The sequence below is a fragment of the Coregonus clupeaformis genome, chromosome 10, assembly GCF_020615455.1.
Source record: "Coregonus clupeaformis isolate EN_2021a chromosome 10, ASM2061545v1, whole genome shotgun sequence".
NCBI classification, from domain to species: Eukaryota; Metazoa; Chordata; class Actinopteri; order Salmoniformes; family Salmonidae; genus Coregonus; species Coregonus clupeaformis.
Window position 1 is genome coordinate 53,040,630 of NC_059201.1, and position 17,733 is coordinate 53,058,362.

At 40.6% G+C, this 17,733-nt stretch overlaps 1 protein-coding gene across 1 annotated transcript; it reads left to right on the plus strand.

Moving 5' to 3' along the window:
- Window positions 1–626: 626 nt before the first annotated feature.
- Window positions 627–8,378, plus strand: lyar (Ly1 antibody reactive homolog (mouse)). The gene is made up of 8 exons (XM_041888671.2): window positions 627–1,306; window positions 4,776–4,890; window positions 4,971–5,078; window positions 5,259–5,342; window positions 6,234–6,576; window positions 6,721–6,777; window positions 7,840–7,925; window positions 8,130–8,378. The coding sequence occupies exons 1-8, from the start codon at window positions 1,185–1,187 to the stop codon at window positions 8,265–8,267; spliced, it is 1,053 nt and encodes a 350-aa protein (XP_041744605.1). The 5' UTR covers window positions 627–1,184; the 3' UTR covers window positions 8,268–8,378.
- Window positions 8,379–17,733: the final 9,355 nt, after the last annotated feature.

Sequence of the window (17,733 nt, forward strand, 5' to 3'; positions counted from 1 at the left end):
TCGTATGCTGAGGCAGTGAAGAGAGTAGAGGATGATTGGTCAAGGGTGAGTAGTAGGCCTAGGCCAATACAGAGTGATACAAATGTGTGTTTCAGTAAGGTTGGCTTCTTAGCATTCATTGCCATGGTTGTCAACTGTACTGCAGAAATGGAATGTAATTCACAGAAAATAGATGTTGTGGTGGCAGCTGCAGAGAAGTACTTGGGTGTATGAGGTTTTACTGCAGTAGAGTTACAAGGCAGTTGGCCTGGTGTAGGATTAATTAGGGTCAATGGGGTGTTGATTTTGTTTTTATGAAATAGTGGTGTGTAGGGTTAGTTGGTGGGGCAATTTTTTCCTAGAGGAACAGGACTAACTTAATGTAGGTAGGCTGTGACTGGCCTCACAGTACAGTAGGTGGCAGTGTATACACCTTAAAAGTTGGATGCGATCTGCCAACCCAATCCCAAAGAAGAAGACCAGAACGAGGAATACCACATTTTTTCAAGCGAAGTATATGGGAGTTGTACTCCAGTCTAGTAGGTGGCGGTAATGCAACATTTATTGGATGCCAACCGCCGTTAAATCTCATCGAAGAAGAATACCAACACATACAATATACGTTTACGTTTGAACGACCACAAAAACTAGTTTAAACTAAAGTTGCATTTTTAGAGACCAGGGCCATTAGAAAATGTTTAAGATTCATGTCATGAAGTGGAACTCCTCAAAACCATCTGCCGCCTTTTCGGAATGTAAATAATGTAACACTTCCTGTCTTGAAATAAGTCGCGTGTTTTGAAACGTTTGCACTGACGAACCTACATGTGGATATTTTCCAACGTCTTTGTATCGCTACTACAGCTAATGACCTATGTAGTAGCCTCGTATAATTCATATGACGCAATTTTAGTTTGAAATACCGTTGTAATTTAGTAAGTAGCAATCTTGTTCCTCGCCTGACTAGAGTAAGCTAGCTACCGCCGGGTAAGTTAGTTCGGGAAGCGTTGGCTCGTGTCTCTGTATCGATTAAAACGTAATTTGCCATAGTATATAGCAAGCAAGCCAACGTTATCCAAAAGGAATTTGTTTTGCTGAGTTCATTGACTTCCGTTAGTCGGTAATATTAATTGAGCTACAAAAGAACGGTAGTATCCGCTAACGTTAGCTAGTACGTAACTTAGTCATCTAACAGATAGTCCAACATGGTCTTCTTCACGTGCAATGCGTGTGGTGAATCACTAAAGAAAGCCCAAGTAGATAAACATGTGAACATGTGCCGTGGATGTGAAATTTTGTCATGCATTGACTGTGGAAAAGACTTTTGGTAAGTACTTGTGAATGTTTTTTCTCTTCTTGCTATGTTGGGTACATCGCAGTTTGGTTGATCACCAAATCCAAATCAAATTGTATTTACCACATGCGCCGAATACAACAGTTGTAGACCTTACAGTGAAATGCTTACTTACAAGCCCTTACCCAACAATTCAGTTTAAAGAAAAATAAGTGTTAAATAAAAAATGGATGAGTAAAAAATAACAAATAATTAAAGAGCAGCAGTAAAATAAAATAACAGCAGGGAGGCTATATACAGGGGGTACCGGTACATATGGAGTTTCGGTGAGTAACTATATACATATACTCCGGTTACGGCTGGTATGTACTTTCAAAAAAGGTCTAAATAAAAATGTACAAGCTACCGAAAAGAAATGCGTATTTTGCACCTCATTACTGCCACGCACAGGTCGGAGGTATACAACAGCTCAATACTTTGGGGCTGCCGAAGAGGCAATTTTTCGGTTGCTTGTACATTTTTATTTAGACCTTATTTGGAAGTACATAAAACATCAAATTGTATTCATCACATGCTTCGTAAAACACAGGTGTAGAGTAACGGTGAAACGCTTACTTACGGGCCCTTCCAAAATATGCAGAGAAAGAAAATAGAAATAATAGAAAAGTAGTAACACGTAATAATAAATACACAATGAGTAACGATCATTTGGCTATATACATGGGGTATCAAATCAAGCTTTATTTATACAACATTTCAGACATGGAATGCAACCCAATGTGCTTCACAGGAGAACTAATAAAAAACAATGAAAATAAGAGCTGAAATGTTTACTACACAACAAACTTAAGATACAAAAACAACTGAACCTAAAAAGCAGTCTAAGGAAAAGCAAAGTTTTGGCCCCCCTCAGGTTCTCTGGCAGGCTATTTGAGAGGCTGAGGGCATAATAATTAAATGATGCCTTGCCATGCCACTTGGTCCTAGGCTTTGGGATAGTTAAAAGACCAGTGCCAGAGGACCTGAGGGACCTACTGGGTATATAACTTAAAAGCATGTCTGACATGTATTGGGTTGCACAATAGTGGATTGATTTAAAAACCAATAGAAGAATCTTAAAATTAATTCACTGGCTGCTTGTGAGTTTGAAGAGACCTTAAAACTGGTGTAATGTGTGCTCTCCGTCTGGTCTTGGTCAGTACCCATGCTGCAGCATTCTGTGTGTTTTGCAGTTGACCAATGGCATTCTTGGGTAGACCAGACAGGAGAGCGTTACAGTAGTCAAGCCTGCTTGTAATAAAAGCATGGATAAGTCTCTGTATTGGCCTGAGAGAGAAACGGCCGCACCGTGGCAGTGTTCCTCCGATGGTAAAAAGCTATTTTGGTCACATTCCTAGTGTGTGATTCGAAATTTAATTCAGAATCTAAAATGACACCTAGGTTTTTTACCAGGTGTTTTATCTTTATTTCCTGTGAATTGAAATGTGCGGCCAGATTGTCTCTCTCTCCCTCTGCTTTGGTTCCAACAATAAGTACCTCAGACTTGTCTTGATTTAGCTGGAGGAAGTTGTGAGCCATCCAAGTAAATGTGTCTCAATCCAATTTGTCCGCCAGTGTCGCATTTCCGCATCTGGAGTGAAAGGTGGCAGCGCTAGAGAGGTGTTTGTCAGACCATGAGACATCCCGAAAATCGGTCTTCTCACTTAAACGTCTGAAGCGTCCGAATGGTTTGACCTACAAACTATTATGACCACTCTCTATGGAAAGGGGAGACTCACAAACACGGTGTGTCAAGGGACTCGTCTGAAGGTAACCGGTACTGGTTTTAAAAAACTAATGGAAGTATTGTGCCTACCCAAAAAAGAGGGTTAAATATGTGTTTAAAAAAATGTATTTGACACACATTTAACCCCATTTTTCAATGTCTTATTCAATGTGTTTCTATGGGCTTTAGTAGTAAATGCCTAAATCAATATTTTATCCCCCCCAAAAAATACTTAGCCTAAATAAGTTCAGTACACATTTGCTTAACTCGCATGATAGGTTCCATGGACTCACTCTGTGTGAAATAATAGTGTTTAACATGACTTTTGAATGACTACCTCCTCTCTGTACCCCAGACATATACAATTATCTGCAAGTCAGTCGAGCAGTGAATTTCAAACACAGATTCAACCACAAAGACCAGGCAGGTTTTTCAATGCCTCGCAAAGAAGGGCACCTATTGGTAGGTGGGTAAAAAAAACAAAAAAAAGCAGACATGGAATATCCTTGAGCATGGTGAAGTTATTAATTACACTTTGGATGGTATATCAATATACCCAGTTGCTACAAAGATACGGGCTTCCTTCCTACTACCTCGGTTGCCAGAGAGGAAGGAAACCGCGCAGGGATTTCACCATGAGGCCAATGGTGACTTTAAAAGTTACAAAGTTTAATGGCTGTGATGGGAGGAAACTGAGGATGGATCATAACATTGTAGTTACTCCACAATACTAACCTAAATGACAGAGTGAAAAGAAGGAAGCCTGTACAGAATATAATACTCCCAAAAATGTGGCAAAGCAATTTACTTTTTGTCCTGAATACAACGTTTTATGTTTAGAGCAAATCCAATAGAAGACATGACTGAGTACCACTCTCCATATTTTCAAGCATAGGGGTGGCAGTATCATGTTATGGGTTTGCTTGTAATCGTTAAGGACTGGGGAGTTTTTCAGGATAAAAAATAAACTGAACGGTGTTAAGCACAGGCAAAATTCTAGAGGAAAACCTGTTTGTCTCCTTTCCACCAGACACTGGGAGATGAATTCACCTTTCAGTAGGACAATAACCTACTGTTACTTACCAAGAAGACAGTGAATGTCCCTGAGTGGCAGAGTTCCAAAAGTTTTGACCTAAATCTGCTGAAAATCTATGGCAAGACTTGAAAATGTTATTTTTAAAATAATAATGGGCAAGTGTTGTACAATCCAGGTGTGCAAAGCTCTGAGACTTACCCAGAAAGACACACAGCTGTAATTGCTGCCAATGGTGATTCTAACATGTATTAACTCAGGGGTGTGAATACATGTAAATGAGATTTCTGTATTTAATTAAATTACCAAACATGTTTTCACTTTGTGAATATGGGGTTTTGTGTGTAGTTGGGTGAGGAAAATAATCAATTGACTCCATTTTGAATTCAGGCTATAACACAACAAAATGTGGAATAAGTCAAGGGCTATGAATACATTCTGAAGGCACTGTATAACTAGGAATAAAGTGATTAGGAAACAGGATAGATACCGACCGTAACTGCTTAGCGAAACTCCATATTTGGTGATCAACAAATTTATTTTGACATAATGCTTGCGGAGCTGGTGAATGGGAGTTTGGATCTGTGCTTTTTGGGTGTTTGAGATGTCTCTAACACACAGATACTGGTTCAAGCCAACATCACATGTTGAGCAGGTAAATTATTCTGATCGGTACCTAGCTATTCTATTTCTTCCTCCAACAGGGGAAATGACTACAAGAACCACATCAAATGCATCACTGAGGATCAGAAGTATGGAGGCAAAGGCTATGAGGCTAAGTCCAACAAAGGGGATGTCAAACAGCAACAATGGATTCAAGTGAGAAATAGATAATCTGATTTCCCTCTTTGTTTATCAGCACTTTGTGTAGATGATTAATGGATGAGATCTTTCCATAGAGAATCCAAGAAGCCATGAACAAACCAGGAATCAGTGCCATGCTGAAAGATGTTCTAAGTCAAGTCAGTTCATATGATAACGTCCCACGAAAGAAGTCAAAGTTCCAGGTTGGTTATTTCTATTGTTGCTTAGGATATGATGGTTCTTTCTCTATTGTCAGTTGTACTTGACTTTGTGCTGGTCCATAGTGTCAGTTTACTGCTATTATATGCTTGGCTTGCTGAAGCGTTGCACAAATGTTAAATCACTATTGTAATAATGCTGTCACATGCTGCTCACTCCATCAGAACTGGATGAAGAACAGTCTGAAGATCCACAATCCCACGCTGCATGACCAGGTGTGGGACATCTTTTCAGCAGCAACCAGCAACGTGAGTAGGGTGTTAACATAATTAGGTCCATTTAGCAAACGCTTTTATCCCAATTTTGACACTTGACACCGCTGGACAGATGTCAAGTTAGTACTGTACACTGAGTTAACAAAACATTAGGGACAGCTGCTCTTTCCATGACATAGACCAGGGTTTCCCAACCCTGTTCCTGGAGAGCTACCCTCCTGTAGGTTTTCACTCCAACCCCAGGTGTTACTAACCTGATTAATCTTATCAACCTGCTAATTATTAGAATCAGGTGTGCTAGATTAGGGTTGGAGCAAAAACCTACAGGACGGTAGCTCTCCAGGAACAGGGTTGGAGAGCCCTGACATAGACTGACCAGGTGAATCCAGGTGAAAGCTATGATTCCTTATTGACGTCACTTGTTAAATCCACTTCAATCAGTGTAGATGAAGGAGAGGAGACATGTTAAAGAAGGATTTTTAAGCCTTGAGACAATTGAGACAGACTGTATGTGTGCCATTCAGAGGGTGAATGGGCAAGACAAAATATTTAAGTGCCTTTGAACGGGAATATGGTAGTAGGTGCCAGGCGCACCAGTTTGTCAAGAACTGCAACGCTGCTGGGCTTTTTACACAAGTTTCCTGTGTGTATCAAGAATGGTCCACCACCCAAAGGACATCCAGACAACTTTGGGAAGCATTGGAGTCAACATGGGCCAGCATCCCTATGGAACGCTTTCGACACCTTGCAGAGTCAATGCCCCGACGAATTGAGGTTGTTCTGAGGGCAAAAGGGGGTGCAACTCAATATTAGGAAGATGTTCCTAATGTTTTGTACACTCGGTGTATATGATTTATAAAACTGAATCAATGTGTATTTTTACAAATCAGGGTAACATTGTTTCAAATTAACTTTTGATTTTAGCCAGCTCCCGAAGCCCCGAAACAGACAGAGGAACCCGGGAAGTCTGTTGCTGACAGCAAAATCGAGTCTAATGGGAGCCATCAGAATGGCACATCGGAGGAGCCACCACCAGAGAAGAAAAAATTGAACAAGCGGGAGCGCAAAGAGGCAAGACAAAAGAAGAGCGGGAAGAAAGAAAAAGCCCTGGAGAACGGTAGCACCGAGGAGGAAGCCAGTGCAGGCAAACGAAAGGACAAGAAAAGGAAGAGGAGTTCTGAGGAAGACGGGGAGCAAAAAGGCCAGGATGCTGGAGGCGAGGTGACTACCAAGAAACGGAAGACAAGTAAAAAAGACTGTTCCGAAGGTATATATTACACATTTTCAGGAGGTTCTTTTCTCGAGTGAGTGTGCTTCTCCCGGTTGCTACTGTTCTCCTACTATTGCTAATGTAAAATGTACTTGGCACATTACATTCTTTGATTCAGTTTATTTTTATTCTACCTTCCAGATGACCGAAACACAGAGGCGGCTGAGGAGGAGGCAGAGGGTGTTGCAGGTTCGAAAGGTACCAGTTCTTCTGAGAATGTGTTCATTGTCCTGCACATTTTTCATAGTAAGAAAAAACTTCATCCCAATTCACCACACTTTTTTCCCCGAAGTGTGCGCTTGCACACCACACATGCCTCTTTCGTGGATTGAGAAGCATTGGCTGGAGGGAGTTTTCAACTTCGTTAAATCCATGCCGAGAAGGGTGCACACTTCGGGAGAAGAGTGGAGAATTGGGATATACATTGGACTTAGTGCATTACCTCTGGTTTTACATTTTCTGAATGAAGCCACCAGGGGACAGTGTTGACACGTTCCTCTGCTACATAGTAGGCCTACGTAAATGTGCTTTCAAAAATAGTTAGAAACAGTGATTATTTGATATCCAACAAAAGCACCTTCAATTTCAAATTGTCCTGTATGTAGTCAAAGACTCCATCCACCCAACTCATAGACTGTGCTATCTACTACCGCACGGCAAGCAGTACCGGAGCGCCAAGTCTGTGACCAAAAGGCACCTGAACAGCTTCTACCCCCAAGCCATAAGACTGCTAAACAGTTAATCAAATGGCTACCCAGACAATTTACATTGACCTCCTCTATTATTTATTCATCTTAATTGTTTTGCACGGACTCCCTTGCACTGGCTCTATGCACACTCACTAGACTCTACCCACACACTCACACTGACACTCCAACACACACACACTACATACACTCACACACACAAAACACGCATATTGACGCCACACATACACACTTTCACACGCTGCTGCTACTCTGTTTATTATATATCCTGATTGCCTTGTCACTTTTACCCCTACACACATGTAAATACTGTACCTCAACTACCTCGTACCCCTGCACATTGACTCGGTACTGGTACTCCTTGTATATAGCCTCGTTATTGTTTTTATTGTGTTCCTATTTCCTTTTTTATTTAGCAAATATTTGTATTTTTAACTGCACTGTTGGGAATGGGCTCCTAAGAAAGCATTTCACTGTAAAGTCTACACCATGTGACCAATACAATTTGATTCGAGTTAGTCATGATCAACTAATGCTCTTGTTTGACTTTCAGGCAAGTTCAATTGGAAGGGAACGATAAAGGCAGTCTTAAGACAATCTCCTGAAGAAGGACTTGCAGTGAAAAAACTCAGGAAGAAGGTATGTTCATCTGAATCAGACATGTATGAATATTGTGCATCACACAGATAGAGGTCAGCTTTTCTGGCATTGATCAAATATAGTTCATACATACTACTGGAACAGCATGCTTTACATTATGCCCATAGGGCTAGAATAGTGATATGACATGGTCATGATTGTAATTGTCGCTGTTTTCATTAATGGCACCATTTTTCCTTCCAGGTTTTGTCAGCTTACTACTCATTCAGCGGAGAGAGAAATTTCAAATCAGAAGAGGAGCTGCTAGCACTCTTCAACAAGAAGATTAAAGGCAACCCCAAGTTTAGAGAATTGAAAGACAAAGTTAGACTTATAAAGTAAATCTTTCATCAATGTCATGAATTCCAGCATGGCTGTTTTAGCAACTCACTGTCGTCCTCCATGTTGTGCGTGTAATTTTTGTAAAGACAATTAAATCATCTTTAACACCAAGTCATGACCCTTTACTGACTTTTCATTGGACACCAATGTTGTCTTGTTTCTTGAAGACTAGAAAGAATGCAGGCTTTAGTGTAAAGAGCCACTGAACAAGCCAATTGGCACGTGTGTTTTTCTGTTGCTCATTAGAAAAATGAGATTTCAGTCTTGGTGTTTCCTGATCGATTCCGCGTTTGGTTAATGATGTTTGTCCCCCATGAGAATCTGTAGACGTGGAAGCCTATTTCACTTCCTCAAAATCCCCAGAATGAATCTACAGTGCCTTGCAAAAGTATTCATCCCCTTTGGCGTTTTTCCTATTTTGTTGCATTACAACCTGTAATTTTAAATTGATTTTTATTTGGATTTTATGTAATGGAAATGCACAAAATAGTCCAAATTGGTGAAGTGAAATGAAAAAATTAACTTTTTTCAAATAAATTCTAAAAAATAAATAATGGAAAAGTGGTGCGTGCATATGTATTCACCCCCTTTGCTATGAAGCCCCTAAATAAGATCCGGTGCAACCAATTACCTTCAGAAGTCACATAATTAGGTAAATAAAGTCCACCTGTGTGCAATCTAAGTGTCACATGATCTCAGTATATATATACACCTGTTCTGAAAGTCCCCAGAGTCTGCAACACCACTAGGCAAGGGGCACCATGAAGACCAAGGAGCTCTTCAAACAGGTCAGGGACAAAGTTGTGGAGAAGTACAGATCAGGGTTGGGTTATAAAAAAATATCCGAAACTTTGAACATCCCACGGAGCACCATTAAATCCATTATTAAAAAATGGAAAGAATATGGCACCACAACAAACCTGGCAAGAGAGGGCTGCCCACCAAAACTCATGGACCAGGCAAGAAGGGCATTAATCAGAGGCAACGAAGAGACCAAAGATAACCCTGAAGGAGCTGCAAAGCTCCACAGTGGAGATTGGATTATCTGTCCATAGGACCACTTTAAGCCATACACTCCACAGAGCTGGGCTTTACGGAAGAGTGGCCAGAAAAAAGCCATTGCTTAAAGAAAAAACTAAGCAAACATGTTTGGTGTTCGCCAAATGCCATGTGGGAGACTCCCCAAACATAAGGAAGAAGGTACTCTGGTCAGATGAGACTAAAATTGAGCTTTTTGGACATCAAGGACAACGCTATGTCTGGGACAAACCCAACACCTCATCACCACGAGAACACCATCCCCACATTGAAGCATGGTGGTGGCAGCATCATGCTGTGGTGATGTTTTTCATCGGCAGGGACTGGGAATAGTTATGCACGCTCAAGTTCTGTTTCTTTGTCATATTTCTTGTTTCACCCCCAAAAATATTTTGCATCTTCAAAGTGGTAGGCATGTTGTGTAAATCAAATGATACAACCCCCCCAAAAAAATCCATTTGAATTCCAGGTTGTAAGGCAACAAAATAGGAAAAATGCCAAGGGCGGTGAATACTTTCGCAAGCCATTGTATAGCTCAAGAAATCCGTAATACATTTTGACGTTTTTGCCGAGGATGTTTTGGTAGCGCAATTTTAAATTTAACTAAGGTGTTTGGTGCCATATTTCTCAAGTAAAAAAAAATGTGCGACGTCTTATTTAAAGGAAGTCGGAGATGCTGATCAGGTCTGTCTCACTGTCTATCCAATTGGATAGAGTGCAATCACCACAGCTGTTCAGCCCATGTTAGTGGGCAAATGGACATTGTCAAATCAGCACCCAACCTTCATTTACCCATTGTGACGCACGGATGTTCCAAACTCTGTTTTAGACAAGACTGACTATGACCATTTATTTTATGACTATTTACACTTTGTAGTCAATTTTGACACTAGAATAACTGTTTCTGACTCATATCCATGCCAAATAGGCTATTTTCAAAGGGATTCGTTGCTTTTTAAAGGCGGTCGCTCTGTTTGCCAAATTAGTTAATTTGAATAGAGACTTATTTTATGATTGTGGACGGACCTAATGAGTGTTCTGTAAAAACAAGACTGACAAACAGAGGTGGTTTAGAAGCACTCCCATGATAAGGGCTTACCAAGAAAAGCTTCCAAAAGGACCAATTCGATACAGAAAGGAGTTGGAGCACTCAACAAAAAAGGCAGAGATTAATTAGTTGAATTATTCCTTTTGGAAATGTTTCTTGGTAAGCCCTTGATGGATTTTTGTCATTGTTGTCGAACACCCCTCCTATTTTCCTGTTTGCTTTAGTGCGGAGGCCCACCTGGACTCACCCCAGGCTAATACTTAGGCTTTAGTTCAACAGGATAAATACTGTCTTGTTGCAGGCTTTGTCGGTTTAATTGTTTGCATCCTATTACTTGAGCAATAAGAATTTACTAAATGTATCTTCATGTGCCTTAGGGATAATAGTGGCTGTGGAGGATAACGGCTCTTTCACATTCCAACCCACAGTACGGCTGTGAAACGGTACCTTATCTCTGGGATTGGATGTGGAAGGGAAGGGGAGGGGTGCACCTGAGGTGAATTTGACTCACACGGGACGGGGCTAATGCACATTCCTCGGCACCCAGAATGGGGTTCATTTGGCCGGGTACACAGAAGCTCCATAGAATCAAGACATTGGTGTCAGCCTCAGGTGAAGTTTTAATGCTGTCTGATTTCCACCACTCAAATGAGCAGCCTGTTACCTGCACCCACACACTCACTGCACACACACCCACGGACACAGTCACTGGGAGATATGGGAGGAAATCTCCCCAGCTTTATGAAGCTCCTGCTAATCCCGCCGAGTTTAACACTGATTCTCATTCATCGCTGTGCTTACCTGTAATTATATATTGCATACTTTGGGTATTAGCAAAGCTGTTACTCAAGTTTGCAAGTATTAAAATGGTGTTTTCTGGCCTGTATTAGGGTTCAAGCTCCGTGTTATTATTTTTCAGTGCAGACCCTACAGAATACTCACCAAAGCATAAGTGTCATTACACAAATAGTATTTTTATTTCACCTAATTTTAACATGGTCATAAAGAGCACATGTTCAACTTCATAATAAATATTTGTCCCATTTCAAGAGGTTTGAACTTGTTTTAAACATTTCTAGCCTATCTATATGGGTAACAGGGTTGACGTGTTATGCTCGGCGCGCTGTTTTCCACCACAAAACACCAGAGAATTTGAAAAAATTGTAGAACCAGCTCACCTGCTCTTTATACTATGATTTGACTATTAGATGTTCAATGTTTGTTTACATTTATTTTTAAGGAATAGTTTTAGTTCACCTTAGAGGGTTGACATTAACCCTGAGGTACAGATGTAAATGTATCAATAATCACATTAAATAAGTACAAATCTTCAGAAATAACATTCCCAAAGCAACACAATAACTACGGCTTTCCACTGATGGTGAAAACCGGGAAGAACCTTGGGGTTAAGTGGGTTCAATTCTTCCTAGAAATTGGACAAATATGACCGGACATGCCAAAATAGGGATCTAAAGAGAACTTATTTTTATGAAAACACACTGCTATTGGATTTTTTTACATGGTTTAGTTAGAGCATAGATGTGTTATCCAACTGTTAAATTGAATGTTTTAAGACAAATGTACACACCTATTTGTCTAGAGGACATAAGGCAGTATTTGTGGAACGACCCATAAGACCTCTCATGATATTGGCTTTGGACATTTCAATAATACTGATTGTAAGCTGTCAGTATTGATCCAAGTAATAGTACTGAAACATGACTACAAATAGGTTTGCGTGTGATATCTCGACTAGGGTTATCGATCCAATTTAGTGAACTGGCCACCAGAGGCAGCACCTTCAACCCTTTTAAATATACAAACATATTCATACAATACTTCAAGAAGAGATTACACTGGAGGTACTAAACCAGTGTGAGGTGCTCGGATGAATTTCAAATGTTCACTTGAATCTCATACTTCCTCGAACGACAGCTGGCAACTAGTGTGCATGTTTAACAAGCTACGCTGTGATAGTGCCATTTTGGGGAAACAACCTGAAAACAACTTGGGCGTGTCACTACCCATAAGCCGATGAGTGATGGACTTACCCAGTAGCACGCTATGTTACTAAGAGAGACAAATGTAAAGTTATTTTGAAAGGCTAAGCAAACAAAAGCAATGCCTGCGTAACAAATTAGTTGCATAACTGACATGGAAATCCAGAAAGACAATAAGCCAGAGACCTGAATAGGGGCTTACCTAAATTAGTGTTACAAAATAACTTGCCATAATTGCCATATTTTAGCTGCTGTCAACATTCACAACATTTGACTACAGTCAAGGAAACATGGCAAATTGGAGTAATGTTCAACAACAACAAAATAATGCACTTAACTGAAAGCCCATATACAGTGCATTCAGAAAGTATTCAGAACCCTTGACTTTTTCCACATTTTGTTAAGTTACAGCCTTATTCTAATTTAAAAAAGAATAATTATATCCTCATCAATCTACACATAATACCCCATAATGACAAAGCAAAAACAGGTTTTTAGACATTTTTGCAAATGTATTAAACGTAAACGGATACCTTATTTACATAAGTACCCTTTGCTATGAGACTCGAAATTTAGCTCAGGTGCATCCTGTTTCCATTTATCATCCTTGTGATGTTTCTACAACTTGATTGGAGTCCATCTGTGGTAAATTCAATTGATTGGACATGATTTGGAAAGGCACACACCTGTCTATATAAGGTATAAAGTTGACAGTGCATGTCAGAGCAAAAACCAAGCCATGAGGTCGAAGGAATTGTCCGTAGAGCTCCGAGACAGGATTGTGTAAAGGCACAGATCTGGGGAAGGGTCCACAAGAACACATTGGCCTCCATCATTCTTAAATGGAAGAAGTTTGGAACCACCAAGACTCTTCCTAGAGCTGGCCGCCCGGCCAAACTGAGCAACCGGGGGAGAAGGGCCTTGGTCAGGGAGTTGACCAAGAACCCGATAGTCACTCTGACAGAGCTCCAGAGTTCCTCTGTGGAGATGAGAGAACCTTCCAGAAGGACAACCATCTCTACAACACTCCACCAATCAGGCCTTTATGGTAGTGGCCAGACAGAAGCCACTCTTCAGTAAAAGGCACATGAAAGCCCGCTTGGAGTTTGCCAAAAGGCATCTAAAGACTCTCATACCACGAGAAACAAGATTCTCTGGTCTGATGAAACTAAGATTGAACTCTTTGGCCTGAATGCCAAGCATCACGTCTGGAGGAATCCTGGCACCATCCGTACGGTGAAGCATGGTGGCAGCATCATGCTGTGGGGGTGTTTTTCAGCGGCAGGGACTGGGAGACTAGTCAGGATCGAGGGAAAGATGAACGGAGTAAAGTACAGAGACATCCTTGACGAAAACCTGCTCAGGCTGGGGCAAAGGTTCACCTTCCAACAGGACATCGACCCTAAGCACACAGCCAAGACGATGCAGGAGTGGCTTCGGGACAAGTCTCTGAACGTCCTTGAGTGGCCCAGCCAGAGCCCAGACTTGAACCCGATCGAACATCTCTGGAGAGACCTGAAAATAGATGTGCAGCGACACTCCCCATCCAACCTGACAGAGCTTGAGAGGATCTGCAGAGAAGAATGGGAGAAACTCCCCAAATACAGGTGTGCCAAGCTTGTAGTGTCATACCCAAGAAGACTCGAGGCTGTAATCGCTGCCAAAGGTGCTTCAACAAAGTACTGAGTAAAGGGTCTGAATACTTATGTAAATGTGATATTTCCATTTCTATTTTTTTTATACATTTGTAAACTTTTCTAAAACCCTGTTTTTTCTTTGTCATTATGGGGTATTATGTGTAGATTGATGAAGGAAAAAAACTATTTAATCAATTTTAGAATAAGTCTGTAACGTAACAGAATGTGGAAAAAGTCAAGGGGTCTGAATACTTTCCGAATGTACTGTAGATAGTCAAATATGATGTATGTCAACATCAGTTGAGGCAAGTTTCAACTATTTTTTTGATAAGGCATCAAAAAGCATAATTGATTACCCTGCACTCCCAGATACAAAGTTGCCATCTGTGATTTGGCCAGGACTTAAGTTGTTGTGCGGTGTAGCATTCAGGCCACGTAGCCTGTAGGCCTACATGTAAAAGTATACATAACAGATAAGCTTCCTTACCTGCCACTGAGAATATAGTACTGTATTTACCAATTATGTGTGCAATGAGCAGGTTTTTCTCCACACTTGGATTCATCACCTTAGGTAGCCATTTCTGCAGTCTGTCTTTTTGGAACTGTCTTTTAAATACTTTTCTTCACATACTTTTCAATGTCATATTGTGAAATGTAGGCTATAGGCATACCCATTCAGATTAAGCCTAAAGTTAATGCTGGACTAAAAAGCATGCTCAATGGAGAATCTCCATTGAAAGCTTTTTAGTCCTGGACTAGGCTTCATCTTTGTCTGGGAAACCAGCCCTTAATAAACCAAGCTTCATTTATTGAGTACAGACCAAATAGCCAGCATGTTTTTACATCATTCCATTTGGGTTGACAACACCCTCCCAATTTGGACTTGAGATTGGATCTTTAGGTAGTCGGACACTAAAAACAAATACATTGCAAGTACAACAGAGTACACGCTGATTGGCATACACTAACAAAGAAATTGTCTACAATATCCAGTAAATTTTGATTCTGCATTATCCGACTGAAGCATGGCTTTAATTAAAGATTTTCTAGAATTGATTCGGTCATGTCTAAAAAGTCTTTACAAAAAAAAAGAGTGCAGTATACTGCAGTATGCTGCAAATGCTACATTAATTTTGCCGTACAACTGCGGTTTACAGTGCAGTATAATTGCAGTTCAATTCCAGTACACTGCAGTTATTCTGCAATTACTGCGTCCAAAATACCACAATCGACTGCAGTTACTGCACTTTTACTGCTATATTGTTTTGTAATGGAGGATACAGCTTATGTCAAATTGACATCAAAAGTGTAAAACAAAACAACATTTTAGCTAACCCTAACCCTTTTCCTAACCTGCTACGTTAATTCTCCTAACCTGCTGCATAAATTATCCTAACTTGTTATGAAAAATCTATTCTGACATAAACTGTAACCTTTCTAGTCAAAACCAATTCATTCCCCCAGAGAGGAAGAAGAGAAGTGAGGGTTAACTCCGCACAAAATCTGTCCACGAAAATAAGGTGACAAAGTGAGGAATTTTTGTATGGAGGTCAATGAGAGTCGAATTTGGTCAACAAAAAATGTAATTGCTATTGCAATTTATTTGATCTAAAATAAGTTTCATAATGGTTAGGTTCTTACCAATGCACTGATATGGCATTTCGGCAACTTTGGAAAAAAACGACTTGCCTGCATTCCATCTTTGAGGACATGTATTTCCATTGTTAGTGATCACTCTGTGAAGGAAAAATTAAGCTTAATGACAATTGTGTTAGACAACTGTACTGTGTACCGTAAAGCTATTATGCAAGTTGAAGGTGAGTATGAAACGTGGCAATCCCACGTACTCAGCCCCCTCCTGTACTCCCTGTTCACCCATGACTGCGTGGCCAAGCACGCCTCCAACTCAAATCATCAAGTTTGCAGACGACACAACAGTAGTAGGCTTGATTACCAACAATGACGAGACAGCCTACAGGGATGAGGTGAGGGCCATGGCGGAGTGGTGCCAGGAAAATAACCTCTCACTCAACGTCAATAAAACAAAGGAGATGATCGTGGACTTCAGGAAACAGCAGAGGGTGCACCCCCCTATCCACACCGACGGGACCGCAGTGGAGAAGGTGGAAAGCTTCAAGTTCCTTGGCGTACACATCACAGACAAACTGAAATGGTCCAGCCACGCAGACATTGTGGTGAAGAAGGCGCAACAGAGCCTCTTCAACCTCAGGAGGCTGAAGAAATTCGGCTTGGCACCTAAAACCCTCACAAACTTTTACATTGGTCACCATAGCAACACCCACCCGTAGTATGCGTTCCAGCAGGTATCTCTCACTGGTCATCCCCAAAGCCAACACCTCCTTTGGCCACCATTCCTTCCAGTTCTCTGACTGGAACGAACTGCAAAAATCTCTGAAGCTGGAGACACTTACCTCCCTCACTAACTTTAAGCATCAGTTGTCAGAGCAGCTTACTGATCACTGCACCTGTACACAGCCCATTTTTATTTTTTATTTTATTTAACCTTTATTTAACCAGGAAGGGCTCATTGAGATTTAAAATCTCTTTTTCAAGAGCGTCCTGGCCAAGATAGGCAGCACCAAGTCATTACAAAAAATTACAGACAGACAACATGAAAAACTACAAGTAATCTAGTAAAAACCATTCATGAATTCACAAGAGTATAACAATATAAAAAATAGCAAATTAAAAACATTGACAGGTCAGGGAATCAGCCTCAAAATCCTTCATCAGAGATTTAAAATCTGTAATTAGCCCACCCAACTACCTCATCCCCATATTGTTATTTATTTTGCTCATTTGCACCACAGTATCTCTATTTGCACATCATCTTCTGCACATCTATCACTCCAGTGTTAATGCTAAATTGTAATTATTTTGCACTATGGCCTATTAATTGCCTTACCTCCATAACTTACCACATTTGCACACACTGTATATAGATTTTACATTGTGTTATTGACTGTACGTTTTGTTTATTCCATATGTAACTATGTTGTTGTTGTTTGCTTGATCTTGGCCAGGTCGCAGTTGTAAATGAGAACTTGTTCTCAACTGGCTTACCTGGTTAAATAAAGGTGAAATAAATAAATTAAAATATGCACAATTGAGAGCATCCTGTCGGGCTGTATCACCACCTGGAACCGCAGGGCTCTCCAGAGGGTGGTGCGGTCTGCCGAACGCATTATCGGGGGCAAACTACCTTCCCTCCAAGACACATAGAGCACCCAATGTCACAGGAAGGCCAAAAATATCATCAAGGACATCAACCACCCGAGCCACTGCCTGTTCCCCCCGCTATCATCCAGAAGGCGAGGTCAGTACAGGTGCATCAAAGCTGGGACCGAGAGAATGAAAAACAGCTTCTATCTCAAGGCCATCAGACTGTTAAATAGCCATCACTAGCACATTAGAGGCTGCTGCTGCCTATTGAAATCACTGCCCATTTAATAATGGAACACTAGTCACTTTAATCATGTTTACAGTCACTTTAATAATGTTTACATATATTGCACTACTCATCTCATATGTATATACTGCATTCTATTCTATAATATTCTACTGTATCTTAGTCCATGCCACTCTGTCATTGCTTGTCCATATATGTATATTTTCTTAAATTCCATTCCTTACTAGTTTTGTGTGTATTAGGTATATGTTGTGAAATTGTTAGATATTACTTGTGAGATATTATTGCACTGTCGGAGCAAGAAGCACAAGCA